This window comes from Brachycentrus maculatus, unplaced genomic scaffold (genome assembly GCF_059751285.1).
Source record: "Brachycentrus maculatus isolate JH-2025_06_01 unplaced genomic scaffold, ASM5975128v1 h1tg000527l, whole genome shotgun sequence".
NCBI lineage: Eukaryota > Metazoa > Arthropoda > Insecta > Trichoptera > Brachycentridae > Brachycentrus > Brachycentrus maculatus.
The window spans coordinates 1,394,427-1,417,930 of record NW_028281273.1 but is presented as its reverse complement, the minus strand read 5'-3'; the positions used below and the strand labels follow the sequence as shown (position 1 = coordinate 1,417,930).

Here is a 23,504-nt window from a genome sequence, read left to right as displayed (position 1 = left end):
ATTTATTTAACTTATATTGTTAAGCCTAGAATTGATTTCACTACACCTTTTTCTTAAATTCAAAATTACCCTTTTTTAAACAGACAAGTACCTACCGACCTCGTTTAGATGTATGGAACATTGGATTAGTCTTGCTGCATTGGACATAGTAATTAATTCACCTAATTTAAGCATTCTTTCACACCACGCTTTTTAAGAAAAAAGGGAAAGACAGTTTTAATTGATAGACTACAATCAGCCGCAGAGCTGTGTCTGGGACGAGAAAAAATATGTATAATAGGGTAGTTTTTAAGGGGTTGTTAATTGTGGAAATTAAGTTTATTTGTCTACATCAGGAGCAAGTCTGCTGTTATTTAAATTTGTAAAGAAAAATGGTTGTCAGATAAATTATATTTTTAATCCATTTACCTTAAGGTTTTTTTCGCATTTTACCTAAAGGTAAAGACAACGCATTTTATTTTTATATTTTTAATTACAAAACGTTACTAATATTAGTATATAACCACTCACTGGGAGTGGTTATATACTAATATTACTAACATTTTTACCAAAAATTCAATGCTTAAAATATTAATAATATTGAGAATTCTTTTTACTTAGCTGTTTTTCAAAAATAAAAAATATATATATTTTATTGGGTTTGTCATGTTTAGTTACAATGAATATGGTCCCGGGTTCGTTAGGAGGGTAAATTAATGTCTGGTTTTTTCATTGTTTTCATTTATAGCATGTTTTATTATTATCAATCATTGGATAATTCACCTTATGGATGATATATTGATTGATACCTATAATGTTGAATAAATAATAAATAAAATTTTAATTAAAACAGCCAAACGCCAAATCATAAGCCTTGAGTAAATCAATTTACTTTCCATAATTTGATCGACATCAAGTTAACACAGCGTTAAACAAATGTAGTCTCTGTTAAAATAACCAAAATAATATACTTCAATAATATGTTATTATCTGTGTTCGTATTATTTTAAAAGGGTATGATGATATTTTTTGTAGAATAACTTCATCAAATCAAAATTTATATTTCAAATTATATAAAAGGACATTAAACAACATTAAAGTATGCATGTGTGATCGAACAAATAATAAATTAAGCTAGAAGCTCCCTGCCTTTGTACAGCTGTATCAGAGACGTAATTTAAAATTGACTGCACTGAGCAATAAGTCTTCTTTTTGCGATAAAAAGGTGCAGCGTGATGTATGGGTCCTTGCATTCTACCTGAACTGCGCCATTCTATAGGTACCGGGTACACATTCAGAGGCGAGCTGTCCCCAAGTCAGCTACTGCAGCTCGCAGCGCTAAATCAATCTTCGTTATAACCCGCTATCGCCAAACTTCTTGCGGGAATCCGCTCCCAAAGCCGGACTATACGAGTACAGAACACTACTTGCATTACGCTAATTACCAGACTGCGCAGGGTAGAAGTTGTTTATCAATGTCCCTATTGAAAAGTGATTTATCAAAGTGATGCAGCGGACGGACTATAGCTTCATAGAGTAACTTTCCTTGTTCCCGAACCAAAACACGATATTAAGCTGTTACTTATGTGAATTAAAGTTGTGTTTAAAACGAGCTTCTCCTTCTTGTTCAAAACGTAATTTAACTTGTACAAATTAAATACAGGGCCATTTTAACCCTTTACCGACAAGACCCCGTAACAGTAAACTATTTTCTCGATGAACCTAACCACAGTCAGTCAAAATAGAGTTGAAGATAATTAAGGGCGCTATGCTGCAGTGAAAAGATAATTCTTTAACTACGTACTATGGATATCTTTAACGCTACTTCTTTTTACAACATTTTGGATGTGTCCAAATCCTTGTTTATAAATCTTGGTTTTCCACTCAGGAGTCTACTAAGTGCTATTCCTCATTCATAATGGGTGAACATAGGGGTCGGAATTCGTTAAAAGTGAATAGCGAAGCATATTAATATTTATTTTTAAAAAATTTAACATTTGTGTAATACCACTTATTGAGTTTTATTTCATTACACACAACTAAATACCCCCCTCTATTTATTACCCTACCAACCTCTATATAAACCTGATTTTTTTTTGCTCGTAAGTTTTAATAATCACCTGTTGATAGAAACTAATGTAGTTTTGGAAACTAGTCGTGTGTAATGAAATAAAACTCATTGAGTGGTATTATATAAGTGTTTTTTTTATTATCAACTTGTCATTCCACAAAGTTAATGCCGAGCCAATAAATAATACTCGTCTAAGCAAATCTTAATTTATCATCAGTATTATGAGGCATTTTTTCATAGTGTTTACACTAATGAAATAAAAAAAGTGGTGCTAGGCAAGTGCATTTTTTTATATATTTAAATCTATCGATATAGTCAAAATAAATATTTTTAATTAGAGTTCTCTAAACAGAAGTCATGTTTCACGATATTCATTAAAATACAAAACCACGCATGAAGAAATGAGAAAAGTAAATAACCGTGCTAAAACATTAAATATTGATACATTTTGACATCTAAACATAGATGAAGATATATATGGAAGTCCGGGTATTTACGAGGCTTACAACCCGTCGTAGGTTGATTTAAGTGATCACTTTATATACGTGTAATATCCACCATTGTACCTACGATTGACAACCACATTACTCATACCAAAAATTTGTCAATTATGGGTGGTAACGTACATAATTTTTACAGATATCATATACTTATTGTTTTACTCGAATTTTTTCCCTAGTATAAATGAAATTATATCTCGGGCAACGTCAATATTTGTCCTTGAAATGTTGACTGTATAAAACTAATATAAACCTGGTATAAAACTAATATAAATACGTCAAATTATGCTTACTATTAACGACACTCTTTACGTACACATTAGATACTTTTTTCCTATTACAACATATGTGAAACAAGAGAATTAACAACACACAAGAAAATTTTGTTTAGCTACAAAAATAGTATCATTCCAAACAATAAACTTTCCAGGACTTTCCTTAGCTGGCATTGTCTGACAGGACCGAACTAACTACCAATAAAGCTTTTTTTTTAAATAATCACTACTTAGGGGCTGTTTGGCTATAAATAATCATTACACCATTAAAACTATAAAATAAAGCGTAAAATATATTTATTTAATAAAAATATGGTATAATGTATTCACAATATTTATATATGTATTGATCTTTATTCCGAAGCTGAAGTAAAGTATGCAAACCTCTAGGTTTCAAATGGCATATCCATACATTATATAACATACAGAAACAAAAATAGAAGCATAACTTTAAAAATATTCAGTTTATTTCAAAATTAAATATTATAAATTAAATATTATATTTATTAAGTATTCAGTATGTTTCTTAAAATATGTATTGGATTTCTCTAAAAGTATTGACGGTATTAATTTACTTTTTAAAATCACGTTAAAAATCAGAAATGTTATATATTTTACAATTACACTGTTTAACCGGGAATATAGAAGTCGGCACTGACGCGACAGCGCTGTACTGACGTGACAATCAAAGTATACGATAGCAGTATCGAGTCAGCACTGACATGTGTTTGAAGTCAATTAGGTACTGACTCAATGAAAAATCTGACCTTTAAAAAATATAGGTAGCACTGAATTTGTAAATTATCGCATTAAATTCAAGGATGTAATATTATGAATTCAAATTTACATTAAAGCCACCGAATTTGTCCTTTGAGTTAAAAGCAATTAATTACAAGTATAAATAAATACCTGCATCCAGTTCTGTTCGTCCTTAGCCCCGTATTTCCCGCTTAAAGTTGTCCTACTTCCTGGCGAAGACATTTATAATATTTGTTTCTCTGAGCCATTACGCTAGTGGAACTTTCCTGTAGTGTTCAGTAGCTAAACTTGGCTGTATTCCGAATAATAATACTTAGTATACGAATTTGCATAATTCTAATAAGCTATTGTCGTAAGTAACTAGACTAGAATGTACAATATACTGTGCATGTGTAAAATAATTCACCTATGAGTCGATTCCGTAGGGTAGATAACCCATTAAGGTCCAATTTACGATAAATCGCAAGTAATTTTTCTTTAAACGCAAGTAACATTGGACGTAATTGATTTTTTTTATTAAAATGCCGTTTTTGTATTGAAATTGTAATTTTTTTCGAAATAATAGTGTAATGGCAAAGGGGTGTATCTGTAAAATTTTTCATTTTCTTAGTTTGTTCCACAAAATGACTAAAATAGTGTATTCCATAATCTGACAAAAGCATTTAGCTGTAGTTGCAATACTTATTTAGTTTTATTAAGATATGTGCATATAAAAATACATAAAACAAATGAGTTATTTAATTTCACAAGTTTGTTTTTGCTCTCCTGTAAAATTTGGTCTGAGACAAATATACCCCCTTGCCTTTACACTACCGATATACGGCTTTGAAAACAAAAGAGTTATTGAAAGGTAAGGAGTTTAAAAATATATATATAAAAATATTTTTCCAATACTTATATGTTTATTAAAAAAAACTAATTCCAATGATTATACATTTTTTTAATTCCACACGGAAGCACAACCGACCTCTAGTCTAGAGATAAGTTAAACTATACTTTTATTCAATTATATATTAATTTGGCATTCACTTTGTGGAATATTAGGATTAGAATAATAATAATAATAATAATACTTGTTTAAGACCTCTTTTTGAGTTTATGAATGTAAACACAACCAGTTTTGACAACTACAGATGTACTCATCAACAGATGAAAATACAAACGTTTGTATCTTCACCTGTTGATGATAACATTTATAGTTCCCGAAACTAGTGCTATGGTAGTGATGTGCAATATTGTTTCCATGCTGTTGTTGTTCCATGTATTGTTTCCAATATTGTTTCCATGCGTCAGTGATTGTCCTGATGAAGAGACGGGTACGTCTCGAAATCGGTAGATTAAAATCTCGGTGAGTGATTATACACTAACATTACATTTTTTTAAATAAAAATTAAAAATGATTAACCACAAAGAAAATGATTTAAATATTAATAATATAACACTTATATTTCATGTGACCATCCTGAAGATCAAATACGATAGCATATTAATTATTGATTCGGCATTAACTTATTGGTATGACACGTTGATTTTGTTTAAATAAACACTTGTTTAATACCACTTATTGAGTTTTATTTCATTACACACGACTGGTTTCAAAAACTACAGTGGTTTTCATCGAGATGTGATTAGTAAAACTCAGTAATGAAATAAAGTCAAGAAGTGGTATTATGCACGTGTTAATTTTATTTATATACGATAACCAATTACACTATGGAGGTGGACTACGGCACACCACGGCATAATAACCAAGAAAATCGTAATAAGAACCCGAACGGTTGTGAAAATTTAAGGAATTCAAAAGAACTCTCAAATGGATCGACATAAAAAATCAAGGACATTTCGAGCCTTGGCAGACTAAAAAAATGGTGTGAGCGCCTTTTCACCAATAGCCCGAGGGAATCGCGTAGCAGGGGAACAGGAGGAGTGGGAGTGATAAATCTCGGTGGCTGCGAAGATAATTTGTGGCGCCGACCACAGATTTGTTGCCGCGTGGCCGAGGTTCGATATAAATCACCCGCAAAGGGAGGGGGACTCGAAATAAAAAGACTTCGATGGGTGCATTTAATCTAGTCCGATGCACCGACACTTAATCTCTTGAACGAACCGGGTACGGAGATCCCCCTTCATAAATAATACACGGTGACCTTATGATATTTCAAATACCCAGTAAATCAACGTCCAGAACACTTTCATACATATCCAAGATCACTCATCGTAATTCAATTATTTATATACTGGTTAAATTATTGGCTAAAATAATATAATTTAGAGTATTTTCTAGCGTTTCTCGCGTATATGTTTATAATCCAGGATTCGGATCTCACATACAAATTAATGAGTTTCTACTCAATAAAAAGCTTCTTTCATCTCACCAATAGATGTCTTTAGTGAAATTCTAGTGATTCAAGCACTATGTTTCGAAATCAAATCATATATATTTAGAAGTTCCAAGTATTTTAGTAGTGTGGTTGTCAATCATGGGTAGAATTGGTGAATGTTACACCACGTGTGTAAAGTGATCACTTTAACCAGCCTTTGACGGTCGTGGGCCCCGAAAATGCCCAGACTTCCATATTCTTCTTCATCTATGTTGAGATGTCAAAAAATAAAGAAACAATTATTTATCATCGATTCGGCATTAACTTTGTTGAATGACATGTTAATTGTTTTTAATAAAATCCTGTATAATACACTTAATTAAGTTTTATTTCATTACACACGACTAGTTTCGAGAACTACAGCTGTTTTCATCTACAGGTGAATAGTAAAACTATTTTAACACAAGTGTTATTTTTTATGAATTATTTGTCGGTGTTATTTTTTTTTAATTAAATTAAAATACCGCACTTGAACCACTTTTTGAAAAATATATTTTTTAACATAAATAATGAAATTCCTAAAAAATGCAACTTATGATAGTCAACTATATAGTTTAAATTAAAATTTACTCGGTAAATACCATTATTTACCGAATAGTGATATTCGCCAGGGAAAAATTAAATAAAAAGTGGATATAATATTTCACAAGAAAGTGACTACCGGATCAATTATGAAATCATATTCATTACGATGGAAATATGGAAGTCTGGATATTTACAGGGTTTAAGACAGTCCTTGGCTGGATTAATTGATTGATTGGTTGCTTTATCCATTGTGTAACACTTGCTATTCGACCCATGATTGACAACCACAAAAGGCAAATTTATAATATTGTATATATGTATGTATGTATATGCATATGATTTTTAAAAAATATAATTTCACAATGTCGACATTTATAGTTGAAATTGGCAAATTGGCAGTAAGCTTACGATATAGGTAATATATTGGGCCTTATATTTTAGGTTCGTAATAATTTAGTACCTATTTAAAATTACTTTTGTAGTGAGCTAATTCTGTAAAAATATGATATTTCTAAGAATATATGTATGTAGCGAAAATTAGTAATACGTAATCCAGATCTCCACGATATGTTATTTGTATTATGTTATGACAATATTATCTTTCAAAACACGCACGAAAAAAATATTATATCGATTTATAAAACAATACTTTGAGTATGTCGTAAAACAATGATTGTTAAACATTCAAGTCCGATCATGCTGATTCAAGGAAAATGTTAGAAACTCACTCACCCAATATCCACTGCAAGCTTCTCCAATTGGAGTCTAAAGAAGACGATCTTTTCCAGGTGGATTTTCCATACACACACAGAAAAATAGTCTGACTTATCGCGGCGAATTCGCGGGTTCAAACACTGATTGGGATAATAATTATAGGAATTCACAAAACAACACGTGGGGATAAAAAAAAAACGAGCGCGGTAAAAACAGCGTTTCCATCACAGTCGCGATTTTTCAACTGATTTGAGAGGGCTACGTAATTGTATTTTAACAATACTTTTTGCGAGGTAGATATAAATTTTCAAAAACAAACTAAAAAAAACAATTTCTAATATTTGGCGCGACCAGACGACTCCTACTCTGGCTTACCAAGCACATTTGGAAAAGGGTATCTATTGTACCTAACTACGTAGCAATTTTTGCTACTTAGTTACCTTTTTAAAAATTAGTTTGCATGAGTAGTTTGGCTGGAAGCCTAGAGCTTCTATATCAGATACGGAAATGTGGAGACAAATTTTCTACATAGTTTCTTCTTCTTCTAACAGGACGTGATTTGTTTGAGAATTAACAGATATTAATCATCCATTGATCAATGTATATTGATTGAGTGAGAATCTAGTTCACTTATGTTGACCCTTTCACTGGCTTACTGATTCATAGATTTACTGATTTTGGTATTAAAAAAATTGAAAAAAAAAATTTTCTTAAAAAAATTCATCTGAGGAAAACTTGGCGTAATCAAGCATGTCAAATGCTTGGAAGGTCAGTGTCAGAAATGGTGAGGTCAAGAGTTGGAATAATCGGCGCATATCGCTCACTCCTTTCAAGAACGTCATAAATAAAAAAATCGACAATTTTCAGTTGTACATGTTTTCGGAATGCTCAGAAAATATACTATATCCCAGGAAAAGCAGCATATTTTTAACATAATATTTACCCGCTACACGGTAGAAAGTGTTGAATTTGCATTTTGAAGAAAAGGTATTGTTTAATTATTTTTTTTAATTTACTTAATATTTTTCAAATGGAGAAAAAACCTTCAGGTTTTACCTAAAAAGATCTGTTGTACAGTAAAAAGTTTAATAAGTGGTGTAATATTTATTTTTAATACATTGTATTATATTTTTAAACTTTAAAAACGTTCTCAAGTTTTTTGATTTGTGAAGTTCTTGAAAGGAGTGAGCGATATATGTATATGAGGAGTTGCATGAATGTGTAAAAGGCGAAGATTGTTTGCAGACAGAGTGGTATGGCGTCCTATTCTCTCTGACTACCCCGGCGGTGAGCAGCGCGATGATTACTTATTTTTAAAATCACCTACATTTATTTTGACTTTCCCAATTGGACCCAGGGCATCATGGACAGTAACGTTGGAAGCCTTACTAACACTGACCCTGATCCGGGCCAGAATAAAAATAATAATATAAAATATTGGGAGACAAAGAATATAAAATAAAAATAAAAAATTTAAAATGTAGGAATATAGTTTATTTACAAAAGTTTATTCATAACAAAACAATTATTTTAAGAAAAAGAAATGGATAGGGCGTTTGTGCACTACACGGAATTACACGGAATTTTACCATCCGGCACGTCAGTTAGCGTTTTAAAACGATGATTGGCTTGTACTTTTGTCCATTTTTCTTCGGATTGGTGCTCTTGATCAGTGCATGAACACGTTGTGCGTAAATTCGATCACGCTAAACTGCCGTAGTCGCTTTCATTTTTCAAAACTGGACTGCCGGATGTTAAATTACGGGTAGTGCACAAACGCCCATAGTGTTATAATAATAACTGTATAAAAAAGCAATGTTAATTTCATTTTTATACGGTTATTACGTCATATGTCGTTTGGACTTCTCTAATATTTCAGACTGCATTGCAAGATCCATCATTCAACTGACGTTTGAATGCACGCATGGCGTAATAACTGGAAAAATGCTATCAGTATCTGAAGAAGAGTAAAATGCCAAGAGAATGATCAATTATATTATTAATGTATCCATGAATATCGCTAACTCATATAAAAAATTTATCATTACTGCAATGGAAGTTATTTTTAATTTTTCATTAGTGGAAAATTAAAAAATCTCAGTAGTTCTTAAAAAAAATTGTTGATAATCAAGAATTCTTCAAATTTCGCAGTTAACATGTTGAATATTGTGACGGTCTTATGAGATATAACGGAAACACAAAATCTTGATCACAAAAACATCACAAAAACTTTACCACTGAATGTGATTCTATTCAGCCTCTCATTCGATTAAATTACAAATTTCTAGAGTTACTCTGTGATCATGCATCAATCAAATCTGACAATTACGCAAATGCATTGAACCAGGCCTTATAATATCAAATAATTTTGGAATACATACATCAATGTGGTGTAATATATTTTTACAAGAATAACAGTGGTAAACTCTATATTGTATGCACACAAATCGTGATAGATTTTATTTCTTTTTTTACTAGTACAACATAGGTAACCGTCATAAAATATTAAACAAAGTACCTGATTGCAGAGTACAGTCAAACCTGGATATAAGAGATCTGGACATCCTTTAAAGAGACGGCTTAAGTTTTAGCCATTTATAAAACAAATAAACTCAAATTTATGAGTTTATCGAGTTTCAACTCTTTATAAAACAAATTATCCGGAGCATTGGTCTGTATGATCCCGGTAGTTACCTAAGACAGCGTCGGCATAGATTGTTTCACATTCCTATACACAGGACCAACCTGCCGATGGTTATGCCTGTAGGAAGAGCTACCACTATGTTGAACAATATCTCATTGGATATTGATCTGTCCCATTCTCAAGGAGTTTTCCGAAGCGGGATTCTTCTACACCTTTAGCAATAGTATTCTTGCATATTTTCGATTTTAATGTATATGCTTTAAATTTTAAGTTTGTAATGTGTATGTTAATTATAAATAAATAAATTGAATTGAATTGAAAGCATGGATATTAGTACTCTCTTATATCCAGATTCGACTGTATTTCATTTATAATTTAGATAATTAGATGATAGATATCCACATACCCTACGCTCATTTTATACCTGATGTCTTTATTAAAGAACACCATTTAGTTTCTGGAAACATTCCAATGAAATATTTGGCGAGTTTGCTGACGTTGAAAAGGTTCAATAATTCACAAGCTTTAATGGTCACTTTATTTAAATCATTTGCAGTGACGCACGTCACCAAACGATAAAATTATGTAATATAAATAATAAGTTTATTTTATATGCCTTGTAATTGAATACAATAAATCACAAGAATTAATTTGTTTTCATTGTCATTGCCAGCAGATTCATTCGAAAATATTAAAAGCAAAGCTAGCCATCTCCAAATTCATAATATTGAATATACGTACTTCAGTAATAATAAATTAAATAATAATGATCCAAAATAAAGATTTATTATCGATATCTCAACATAGATGAAGAAGAATATGGAAGTCTGGGCATTTAAAAACTTACTAATTTCAATCATAGATGTTTCCGACAAAGTAACTTACAATTGAAGCATTAATATAACTTTCAAAATTGGAGTGAGCACTTAATCCAGCCTTGACAATTATAAACATACCAAAGTACAAAATAGTACAAACGCAGTGTCAAAAGCTACTAATTTTCACAATATATAATAATAAAATCTATGTTTGAATTAACTGTCTGCGTATTGTCTGTAGTAATTTCAAGTGCTCATCGCTGAAGCAAGTTGTATGCCTAAACGAAGGTTTAGTTTCTAACCTATTGCTTCATTTAGCTTAAAGGGTCTTGAGTGAATTTCTCACATTCCTGTCACATGAAGGTTTTATTTAATCCGCAGTGCCTGCTAGTGCCACGGAACCTGGCCAGGGTTAGTGATGATGCCCAGCTTGTAGTACCGGGCAGCTGACGATGGAGCGGGAGGAGGGGGGTTGGATCCTGAAGGAATAGATGCCGGCTCTCCTTGTAATACGCCAGCACAAACCCACTGCTGTTGATATTGCACTAAAATTTAAAAGAAAAAACAATGCAATTAGTATGTATTGTGAAACAGAAAAATGTCTTTGAGATGTCTGAAATTTATACCTATTTAACTGCTATTTATTCAACGGAGCATTATAAAATATAAATTCTAAGTGTAAATATTAAAATAAATTCATAAATAATAATAGTACCCTGTTATTGTAACGAAAGGAGAAATCCCCTCCTTTAAAGTATGTCCCTCTAATATAAAAATATGTAAAAAAAAAAAAATTCATTATTTCATATGAATTTATATTACGAACATTAAAAAAAACCAAAAGTCCAGATAGTACTTTATATTCAGCACTAAATATAAGAGCAATGGAAAAAATATTTGCCCAATTCGTGAAGTGTACGGTGGCCGATTCTAATGGCAGGGCATAATAGAGCCCCAAACAAACTGAATAAGTAAGAGCCTTTATAAAAAAAATCAAATCCAATTGTTTTCAGACTCTTATTTCGAAGGCACGCTTTTCAAAATTTGTCAGAAAAACCAGACAAAATTAACACATTTTTTGCAGGAAAAACTAGAAATCATCTTTTACATGCTGTTGGTAGAAAGTGGGAGACGCTTAAAAGCATTATATTTGCTTACTTTTGATAGGGCGCGAGAGATGTTAAAAAACATTGTACAGATCGGAATTGGGTTTGCGGTTACTTGTGATTAGTATACTGATGGTCAGGCGGCAGACTGTCAGAGTATAATTAGGGTCGGGGTTGATGAAAAAACCGCCCAACAACAATGTGTTAATAATCTTATAATTGGGGACGTTTGTAGCGGCAATACAAAGTGTGTGCTTTCCGGGCCTTACTAAATAAAAAGACAATATGTTTGCATTAGCCAATACTAAATGTACATTTATAATTACTTTTCCACAGTCTGACGGTAGCGTCATCTCCTGACGAAGCCAGCAGAGTCCCAGTTACGTTCCAGCAAACCCTCCACGCTGGTGCTCCGTGCTGATCAAGGGCCGCAGCCACTTCAGCATTGAATCTTCCATTACCCTCGCTGCAACATCAAATTCATCATTTACAGTTATTAGTTTCAAGAATCCTTTTTGTTTAACAAATGACAAAATGCAACTTAATTGAATATTGTGTAAAGAAAACACAATAGTGATACAAATCAATGAATCGTAAATACATTTGTAGCTACATAATAAGGTAAAATAACATATGAACATCGACTGGTAAAAATCACTTTTTGTAATTATGCACTGTGAAATTTGTTTTCCAGGGCAGTATAATATTCCCTGTGTATATATGAGGGTAATGTTCCTAGAAAAAGTTGAGAATAGAGAAACTGACAATATTGAGACTATGTTGAAGTATGATTTAGTAAGTATGAAGAATGGATGATATGGAAGTTTTTCTTTTAGCATAAACATAATTAACATTTTAGCAAAACCTGTATTAACTAATAAGTCTTTATCTGGATTATCTTCACTTTAATAAATAAAAAAAATATATGCAAATACACACATACTTCAATTTGGTTAGGAGTATATCTTGAAAAATTATAAACTTGTTTTCAAACTCAAATAATGTTTAAAAAGTTATGTAATCTTAATGCTCATTTATTTATTGTAAAATCAATAGTCACCCTGTAAAATATCTACATGCAGATAAGGAAATTGATATGCAGATAAATTATGTCATCACTATAGGAGAATCATGTGCTATAGTATAACAGGAGGGACATATTTACAAATAAATCTGACAAATTAAAACTAATATGTAATTTGTTTATCCAGTATTATACGGAAGGCATTTGTTTATCAGCTTAACCTTAGTATTTTCAAATGAGAAAATATTGTATATGGACTCATAACATAAAATAAAGGTCATAGCATTAATGGGGACCCCGCTTGGGAATAAATTTCCGGTAGATTCCCAATCATCCAACTCTAATTTAGACTATGAAAACTTAAAATAAAAATACTTGCATCGGTTTCAGGGCCAATATTCTGACATCAGATGTAGCTACAGCCAGCAAATGGTACGACCTCCCGAGGTTGGGAGCGAATGCCAAATCGTTAACAGGTTCAGTCAAGGAGGGCCACGACCCTTGGGGTTCCACTCTGGCCCAGCGTCGTGTGGTCTCGCTGTATTCTAGTAACACTATCCTCCCGCCTTCTGAACTCCCGGCAGCTACCATCGGAGGATGGGCTCTAAAAACAATTGCAAACATTTACATTTAGTGAGTGATTAGAATTTGAACACCAAAATAAGTTCACAACATTTTGAGTGTGTCCAAATACTTGTTCACAAAATCTGGATTATCTCCAATTACAGGAGTTATTTGCATATTATTTTTTGACATCTCATCAAAGATGAAGAAGAATATGGAAGTCTGGGCATTTACGTAAATAGTAAATGCCCAGACTTCCATATTCTTCTTCATCTTTGATGAGATGTCAAAAAATAATAACTAAAATCAGTTTTTATTATATGTTATGTACATAACCAATGTAACGTCTTCTAACCCTTATTCAAAAGTAAATAAGATACAGTACAGTCAGTCTACAGTAACATGAGTAAGTAAGGTAGGTAAAGACAAACCTGGAAAGTGACGGATTCCATGTAAGGCAACTCAAGGATACTTTAGTTGGTATTTCGTGCTGCAGGGTCCATTGTGCTAAGTTCATTACATCTGGGGCCTCGTATATTCTGCAATGTACAATGCATGAAACCAAATTTAGTGAGTTCAATAATATTAAATTTTAATTCAACTGGTAGCATGAACAGAATGATAAAAATATATTATAAAAATCACATAAATAATGGCATCACAATCATTCTATGCGATTGGGCAGCGTATTTATTGGAGTTGTAAAGCACAGCTTCCCTCACATGACCATTTTTTGGCACAAAATTCAACATTATCAAGATAGAAACAAAACTACTTTGCTATATGTTGTTGATGTTAATATGCACTGATTATTGTGGACAGATGACAAACCTACAGAAAATCTGAAATAATTTTTTTCAAAAATGGCTCCGTTTGCATGTTACATCACCTATGAGCAAACGGTAATTCTGCGATTACAGACCTGGTATTTTAAAGAAATTTCATATTCAGATAAGATATTTAAAAGCATTTTTACTCCCATCAGTCAACAGGCTGACAGTTCATAAAACCCGTGTTTAGGCATTATGTCAATTAATTATTAATTTGCCTATTGAACTAAGTAACAAAACATTGGATATTAAAATTAATACATACCTAATTATTCCATCTAAGGAACATGTTGCTATGAGAAGGCCGAGTGTTTTGGGACCAAACTTTATATCAGTAACGGATGTTCGAGAGTCTCCGAGACTTGTTCTTCGCGACCACAGGCGCTTCCCTCTCTCTCCTGTTCCATTAACTTCTCCTAAAATATGAGTATGCATATTTCGTCATATTAAAACTCTCAAATCCATGAATCAGAAAAAATAAAGTATTTAGTTTTATCTTTTTTTTCAAATGTCAGTAGTTATTAATAGATTGCAATTAAAATGTTTTAGATTACAGCTAAATATTAGTTGATTCACTTTAAAATATTAACTCAGCTAAGCAATAAATAAACAAAACAAATTTAATTTACAATGATTAAAGAAAACACTTCGTTTTTTACCACTTGAGTTTTATTATAGACTACATGTTTCAGAAGTTAAACTTCCATCATTCAGGTCTGTATAATAACTGTTATTATACAGACCTGAATAATGGAAGTTTAACTTCTGAAACATGTAGTCTATAATAAAACTCAAGTGGTAAAAAACGAAGTGTTTTCTTTAATCATTGTAACATGTCTTACCACAAAGTTAATGCCGAAACAATAAATAAAATTTAATTTAATTTAACAAAGTCGCAGTACACTCACAAGCCGTTTTTCAATTCGTTGATATACTTAATTAATTTACAATGATCTAAATGGATATGAAAACAAATAATCACAGTTTTTTCATCGATTTTCTATCAGGGTTTGCATTGTAATTATTGTTTTTGGAAATACTTTATTATGTTGCCAAATCTTAAAAGTCAAATTTTAAAAATAGATGCAAACAGCCCTTATTTTTACATGGTCGCCTAGGTGCTTTATTGGAGCAAGGAAAAACATAATATCTGCAGAAAACAAGCTATTGCTCAAATTATTAAATTATAATCGGTTGGTAATTTTACTTTCACATATGTGTAGTTCATATTTTTCACTCAATCATCGAACCAATTGTATTTTTTTATTCACTTAAAAATAATGCATTAAATGCCAACAAAGTAAGAAATCTAAAAGGGGAATTCGGAGAAAGATAATATTTCTAGGTCATACATATAATAATAAGTAAATAGTTAAAAAGAATTTTATCAATATTATTCAATGCGAGAATTTTTATCTTTATTTACATCACTAACAAAATATGTCATTGAAACTGATAAAAAAAGTAATTGAATAAAGGATAAGCAATGATCGGACCAAAAGAATTTCAGGATTTAGCAAGGTTAATCTTACCGCTTTCTTCCCAGACGGCAGCAGTTCTATCAAAAGAACATGTGGCTAGCACTTGACCAAATTCAGGATGTGCCCAGGTTACCTTCCAAACGGAGCCACTATGTGCTTTCCAACTAGCTGACAGCTGCCAATTACCTTTCGAATCTTGATCCCAAACCTAAATGAATATTAAATTATATTCTCTTTAATATTCATTATGCATGAACTATGTTATAAGGACTCATTCCAATACTAACCTTAACAAATTGATCGCTTGAACATGTCGCCATTCGTTCGCCGTAAAAGTCGTAAGCCACATCATGAATTAAGTCTTTGTGGTCCGCATTTATTGAACAAGATTCAAACATTTTGAATTATTTTTTATAGAATCTAATTATGACAATCACACAACAAAACGTTGCACCGCCAAGATGTTAAAATGACAGTTGAATCCAGAGAAAATGTATTTAATTGTTTGTGTTACCCGCCTACTGGCTGTTAAATAAATTAATATCCAACCATGGACCGTTGTTAAGTCAAGAACTTAAAATCTTTTCTACACATTTATCTGTAGACCGATTTTCGTCGGAATAATAAAAAAATCAATCATTGTCAATTTTAGGATGGTCAAAATATTTTTTTGAAATTGCAAAGTGACGCTTCGCAAAAATTCTTCTTACATAAAAAATTGTTAAATAGTAGACATGCGTTCGTAAATAAAATTCCTCAAGTTTCAAGTGCACTTCAACAAATACGAATTTTTGGGAGCCCACTATTTATTTTTTATTCATGACTGATTTCAATAATCCAAAATTTACAAAATTATAGCATTCTTCCAATGCCAGTGATATTTGTTCTACGGATAGTATGTGGAATTGTAAGCCAATCCAACAATGGATATTCTCTGTTTTCATATTTAATAAAAAAAAGGGTACTTATATCAGTAATGAATATGCAACAAATAGAACTAATTATTGTGCACCGATTTAGATATTTATAATTGATTTACATTGTAGATCTATTTTGTTTACTTACGGATGTATGACGAGTATTACCAATCTATTTTATACCCCAACATAAATTTACAAACCTAAATATTTCAGTTTGTTTCAACTTACTTCAAATCTTGTTTACTGCCTTGGAACAGGCGAAATCCATTCAGAGCATGTAATAGGTGTTTAGGAAAGTACACAGTACTTTTTTTATTTCATTAAAAAAAGTTAATAGATATCAACTGGTGCAGATCTTCTGAATAACCAGATCTCGCTCACCTCTATCACAGATAAGTGTGAAACGGGTTTAAGACTCAAACCAAAATTTACCAGAACTGATTATTCAGATTGTAATTCATGTTCGCTAAAATGTATTTACTAAAACATCCCTTATGCTCAACTAAAGACAATAGTCATTCTGTACCAGCCATGAGAAAATAAGCTTGTTTTTTTTTTCAATGGTTTTAAGGCAGGCCTATCAAGGGTTTCTTTATAGCCCACATATAAAAGTTTTTAATATTTTATGCTGTTAAAGTAATAATGTAATGAAACTCTTATTTTTCCTAAATAGACTTCATAGAATGCATTTTTGATACAGTTTTCAGACTGTTATTCTTCTGACCCATATTGGGTGCACCAATAGTGCATAGGGCACTGGAAAAACGCTTTTCTCATTCAAAATTATTTAAATGTAATGGGAATCACAGGAATTTCATAAAAACAGTGTATTTAGTTAAATATTTTTTATTTAAAAATAAAAAAAACATACAAAGGTAAAATATTTCACCCACAGCATAAACAGCACTTCCAGAAATAGTTATTATAATGTGTGCCACACCAATACTCACTATCAATGAAGTTTCACTTTCAATTCGCCATATTTACTGGGATGAAAAAACAAACCTTGCAAAACACCAACATTAGTGGCATCTACTCCAAGCCAAGTTGCATCCAGTGTAGTTGGTCCAATGAAGAAAAAAAACTAATACCAGTATCACAGTTCATAAGTTATCTTAAAAAGTTCTTACCTTTTATTTTATAAAAGCCCTTCCAAAAACTATTTAGAATAAGACACATTACTAAACTCATTTAAACAACACTATGGCACATTAGATGTCGTCTTCTTCATCTAAGGCACAATACGGTTGCTTTCCAAAAATTATTTTGGAAACCATCAATTTGTCCTATTCAATGTCTCATTAAATTTCCCACATTGTACAAATACCAGTAACACTAGAAGACTCAGATGCTGATGTATGCCTATGAAGACCGTAACCGTCATCTTGCTATTTGATTACATATACAATATGTACATGACAATGTAAAATAAATATGTTAATAATCACATGTATTTGGCTGTCTTGAGAATCGAGCCAGGATCTATGTATATCACAGTAGCCAACCATGCTGACTACCACACTATAGGTGATATAAGAAAATAAGAATAGCAGTGAAGGCTTGAACACTTGAGTTGCATACCCACACTAACTTGTGTAAGTTGTACACTGCCAATATTATGAGTCTCTTTAATAGAAAAACATTGCATTTCACATGTTCTCACAGCAACCGTATATCCTTATCCAAACAGACCCCATTAGCAAAAACCAAAGAAATCCATTCAACTCATGAGAGAAATGCTTCATTATTCACATGCCAGCATGCCAGCGACCTTTCAAAAGATCATGATTAAGTATTCTGAGAAGTATTAAGTTAAGGGAAAAAAAATGCTAACTTCAAAAGAAAAATTTTCTGGTCACTCGCCAGTTATTTTTTTTTGCAATTGACCGTGTAGGGCATTCTATAGTTGTAAATAAATATATTTTAAGTATGAGGAAAAAATGTTTTGGCCGTAAGAGTATAATCGTTGAATCACAAAACCAATCCACAAGGCATACTGTTAACCTTCCAGCGGGCGCATTGCAATTTATGATAAATCCACCTCATCGCTTACCACTTAATTGCAAGCATCAAGCTCCGAGCTAGGGGGTCAGTGTCTCTCTAAACTACAGACATACCTAGTGTGCTAAGAAGTTTTTGTTTTTCATTGAAAAATTTGGAAATTTCCTTTAAGCGTAAATTTTAAAAATCGCTCCTAAAGTGCAAGTATATGGAAATAAACTAATTTTTTATTTAAATCGTTTTTTTATAACTTAATGTATTTTTATTTATTTTAGACATGTTTTAACAAGAAAACATGTCAGATCAACTGAAGAGAGGAAACAAAGGAAGAATTTGTATTGGAAAAAATAAATTTACATGATGGTGAAAGACAACGTACCATATTTCTGCAAAAAGCAAGGGAATTTTTGTACATTTATCATTTATTACATTACAGCAATTTCATAACATTTATATAAAGAAAACCCAATTTACATACAGAAAACTTGATAACATAAAATTTATGACACGCGCCCGCTCAAGGGAAATTTCTCAACGCGCCCACTGGAAGGTTAACCAGTCTCAAAACATCCAAAATGACAGTTCCGGTCTTCGTGTTATATTTTTAATCAATATTTTTTTTCTGACATTAGCTTGGATTACAATGAAGAATGTGGTATTTATTGGGAATTGATCAGGAATCGAACCTAGGACTTCACACATGGTAACCAATAAACCAAAAGTACACCACTTGGTATTTTTAAATACTTACCATTCTTAATTTCAACAAGCATGTTTGACCGCAGTATCCTCCATTATAAAAATACTTCTTAAACAAGAAAAAAAAACTTCAACCTGTTTTAATTTTGTTTATCCAACACCCTTTGGAACATTTTTGCATAATCGTCTTCCTTAGATATAATCTGCCAGCAGAGACGAAACCTTGAAGTAGATGATGAAAGACCAGTCCTATTATAAATTATATGAAGGAAAAAATTGTTTTTTATTAAATTTAATCACACAAAAGATGAATGAGGAATCTATTTTGTAAATAATACTTACCTAAGGTCAAAAATACAATGCACTTACAAATCTTCTCACTTGTCACTTATGCCCCTCTCAAAACTTCAACTTTTATAACATATTATGGTTGAAGAACTTGAAGATTAACTTTACTGTTTGAACTGATTTAACTAGTACATTTCTTACAGAGATCTTTTATCACATTTTAATAAACTTTAAAAATATGGAAAGTAATTAGTCACTATTTCGCCATTGCTTTTTTCAAGACCAGGCAATTTAAACAAAAAAAATATTCTGCATGATCACTAACGCTCATTTCTGAACTTGCAATAAAACTGAACTGCTTTTGAATTTACATAGAAGTTTGAAAGATCATTGAAATACACATCACAACACTAAGGAACGAGTGAAGATAGCGACAACACAAATACACATTTCTTATTGAACAGTTTGTTTTCCTCTTTTTATACTCCACTTAACTTTTTGATTGGAAGAAGGCAAGAGGAGAAGGGATACAGAATGGGAACACTCGGAACAAATAATAACACAGTATATAATATAATATTCTATTCAGATACACTCTCAGCACTAACACTACACATCACCTAAAAGAAGTACACTCGTTTCATTTTACACGAGATTAGAACAATAAGCACTGAACAGTCACGGGCACGAGTTAATACATTTTTTTGCCACAGAAAACTTTTTTCAGTGCAGAGACTCTTGATTGCCTAACTTCATGTTTAAAAGGTTACATCTGATACTAGCACTGCAGAGAAAATTATACAAATTCACATTAGAACTGATTTACAAAAGAATAGGTGTAGATTTATAGCAATCTGTGAACTGTTCAGTCAGTAAGATTTGCGTCACTGTAGTATTGGGAATAACTATGTAGAGAACCTACATACAGAACATACTTGAAGCGGAATGCTTCCCACTCGCACTTATAATGGCCAAATTCTTAACCGGATATTACTCACTTAAACTATACTTCTTAGCACATCACATGAATACAAAATTTGCAGAACAATAAAATTCTACCACTGCAACTAAATTACAATCACAATCACATTATTTTAACAATGGACTCGTGGTTAATTCCCCAATACCTAGAAAATAAAAGCAAATTAATAATAACCGTGTATAGATATATATATTTATGTATAATAGATAAGTCTAAATAAGAGGACATAACTCCGAACGAGTGTCTCTTTTAGCAATAGGGGGCCAAACTAAAATTCTATTTCGCTCTGTATAAAGAACGAGAAGCTTAATAATATTACCAATTCAAAGCTTAAATAATCATCGAATGTGTTCTTAAGATTAGTAAGAAAAATAAATTAATTCAGGCGGTGCCACCACGAACCACCACGATGACCAAGTGATCCTCCTTCAGGCTCTCTTCTGTCAGGTTGTGGCAAGTCCGCTTCAGCAGCTCCGTGGAGAAGTCGCAGGGCGGGAAGGAGTACAGCACGCCCGTGGCCTCCGTCTCCTTGTTCAGCAGCGAGATCACTCCCGCCGCCTCCTTCTGCTTCAGGTAGGACACGAGGTTCCTCAGGGGCCGCGTCTGCACCCCCGCCTCGTCGCTGCTCACCGACGCGGTGGACCCTGCCAGCCCCAGGAATATGCTGTGCGAACTGCACGTGGCGATGCGCTTCTGTACGTCGTCCAGCTTGGGCTGGTCTAGCCTCAGCCTTTGGGTGATCCTCAACTGGTGTTTGCCATCCTCGTCTTTCATCAGCCCGTCCACTATATCCGGGTCACCGTCAGTGAGGTGGAATTTGGCCGGGAATAAGGAATTCTTCAAAATGAGCGCCCCATTCCAAGTGGTAGTAGATTTACGAGCGACTTCTGGGAGCGTACGTGCGGAAGCGAGGGCGCCACCGGCACGCCTCAGTGAACTATCCGAGTCACTGTCCGCACTTCCGCGCCTACGGGGCGAGCGAGACCCGCTGCGACGGCCGTACTCTTCGCGACGCCACTCCTCGTCCCCTCGGAACTCAGAGCCGCGCCCTCCTCCGCGCCCCCTCCCGCGGTAGCCGCCTCGGCCGCGGTACCCGGCGGCGCCGAAACTGGCGTAACTCGCGTCCCACGAAGGGCATTCGTAGCCTTCCTGGTACTCGGGAGCGTCGGGCCCGCTCGTGGGATATCCCGGCTTTGGTCGATAGCCGCTCCCATTTCCGGCATCGGCAAAATCGATCCGCAATCTCTTTTCCGCTCCGCCGAGTGGGAATCCGCGCATTTCCTTGACAGCGGCCTGAGCCGCATCGATGGAATCGTACAGAATAAAGCCGCTAGTGTCGCCCTTAGTGTATTCGATTTTCTTGATGGCGCCGAAGCGATCGAACTCCCTCTCGAGCTGCGGCACGGAGGTCCACGGGCCGAGTCCGCCCACCCAGATGCGCGTGGTCGGCGTGGCCTTCCCGTAACCAATCTTACACTGGAATTTGCCGATGTACTGTCCGGAAAGCTCGACTTTGGCTCGGTGAGCCATATCGAGCGTCTGATACCGGACAAAGGCGAACGCGTTTCCGGTTCCGGGAGGCGGGCGCTTAATATCGATGTCCTCGACTATGCCATATCTACCGAAAATCCTGCGCAATTCTTCGTCGGAAATGTTAATCTCCAAGTTGCCGGCGAACAGAGTGCGCGTGGCCAGAGGATCGTCTTCGGGCTGGACGTGGTGGAGGTAGTTGGGGAACTTGTCCTTCTTGTTCTCCACCTTCTCGAAGGGAGGGTGGTGGGGGCGGGGCATGTAGGGGCGCGGCATGTAGTGCGGGTGTGGGTGCGCGGGGTGGTGCATGGGCGGGCGGTGGTGCATGGGCGGGCCGTGGGGGCCGGCCAGCGGGTACTCGTGGTGCAGCGGCGGCCGGAAGTCCCGGTGGTGCGGCACGGTGGGCGGGATACCGTACGCCCTGTCGTGCTCGGGGAGCATGCGCCGCCTCTCGGGCACCGGCGACCAGGCGTAGGAGTAGGGCCTCTCATACTCGGGAGGGGTGATACTGCGAGGACGGCTCCGGTAGGACTCCGAGCGGATGGGTTCGTACATGGGATCCACTATCGCCACCTTGTCGTACAATATGATTCTAGGTTTCCCGTGCTTAGCATCCCTCGCATCCTCCGAACTGCGGAAGCACACATAAGCTACCCTCTCATCCGGCTCGTGGGATATCTTGATACTCAAATCTCCGTATTTCTTATATTCTCGGTACAGGGTGTCTTTGATGACCTCGTCGGACGCTTTAGGGTGCAATGCGCTGACACAAAGAACCTTGTAGGAGTATGACCTCTCCGGAACGTCGCGTATCTCCCGGGGCCGCAGGTACTCCTCTCGATGAGGAGACACGTATCTGCCTCGAGGACTGGGAGACCTGACGCGCCGCCTTATCCGCTCGGGGGTGATTCTCTCGTCGGAGCTGTCATCGTAACGGCCGATGCTGCTCCTGCTCCGTTTCACCCGGTGCAGACTGTCCCTGGAAGAGCTCCTCTTCATGTTGCGTATTTTGACGGTAATTCGGTCTCTGTCGCTTCGCGGTAATCCAATCATTAAAGTTGTCGCACTCGAAACAGCCGTCTGAAAAATACAATGGCGTCACTACAACTAAAATAAACCTGCCACACCTTAATTTCAGAATAAGACATTAATTTAAACATCATTCACAGCAAAACTTTGAATACACACTCACAGGTTGAACTAAATAATATTCAATATTTTTTCCGTACAAAAGTACGAGAAAAACATAATATCGAAGGAATACGTGTCGAGATCATTCACCGCGTTCCCAAAGACAAAATTAAAGTAAAGACGGCGGAAGTGCGTAATTATGTGGCAAAGGATGATTCCATACAAATTTGTTACTTTTTATTGTCTATGAAAAATTTTTGATCAGTAAGTACTAAAAATGAT

General features: G+C 34.5%; 2 protein-coding genes across 2 annotated transcripts; both read right to left on the bottom strand.

Annotated features, from left to right (window-relative positions):
* Positions 1 to 8,676: 8,676 nt before the first annotated feature.
* Positions 8,677 to 16,145, bottom strand: Nup44A (nuclear pore complex protein Nup44A). The gene is made up of 7 exons (XM_088272844.1): positions 15,959 to 16,145; positions 15,723 to 15,879; positions 14,456 to 14,606; positions 13,792 to 13,899; positions 13,176 to 13,400; positions 12,099 to 12,238; positions 8,677 to 11,211 (listed from the first exon to the last, which is right to left on the bottom strand). The coding sequence occupies exons 1-7, from the start codon at positions 16,067 to 16,069 to the stop codon at positions 11,054 to 11,056; spliced, it is 1,050 nt and encodes a 349-aa protein (XP_088128970.1). The 5' UTR covers positions 16,070 to 16,145; the 3' UTR covers positions 8,677 to 11,053.
* A 4,003-nt stretch (positions 16,146 to 20,148) lies between these two features.
* On the bottom strand, positions 20,149 to 23,398 carry nito (RNA-binding protein spenito). Its single transcript, XM_088272843.1, has 2 exons — positions 23,284 to 23,398; positions 20,149 to 23,171 (listed from the first exon to the last, which is right to left on the bottom strand). The coding sequence occupies exon 2, from the start codon at positions 23,142 to 23,144 to the stop codon at positions 20,943 to 20,945; it is 2,202 nt and encodes a 733-aa protein (XP_088128969.1). The 5' UTR covers positions 23,145 to 23,171; positions 23,284 to 23,398; the 3' UTR covers positions 20,149 to 20,942.
* Between the last annotated feature and the right edge of the window lie 106 nt (positions 23,399 to 23,504).

Coding starts and splice junctions, on each gene's coding strand:
- Nup44A (XM_088272844.1), bottom strand. CDS start 16,069: ATGTTTGAATCTTGTTCAATAAATGCGGACCACAAAGACTTAATTCAT. Junction 13,900..14,455: donor TCCTTAGATGGAATAATTAG/GTATGTATTAAT, acceptor TGTACATTGCAG/AATATACGAGGCCCCAGATG. Junction 12,239..13,175: donor ATATTGGCCCTGAAACCGAT/GCAAGTATTTTT, acceptor TTGATGTTGCAG/CGAGGGTAATGGAAGATTCA.
- nito (XM_088272843.1), bottom strand. CDS start 23,144: ATGATTGGATTACCGCGAAGCGACAGAGACCGAATTACCGTCAAAATA.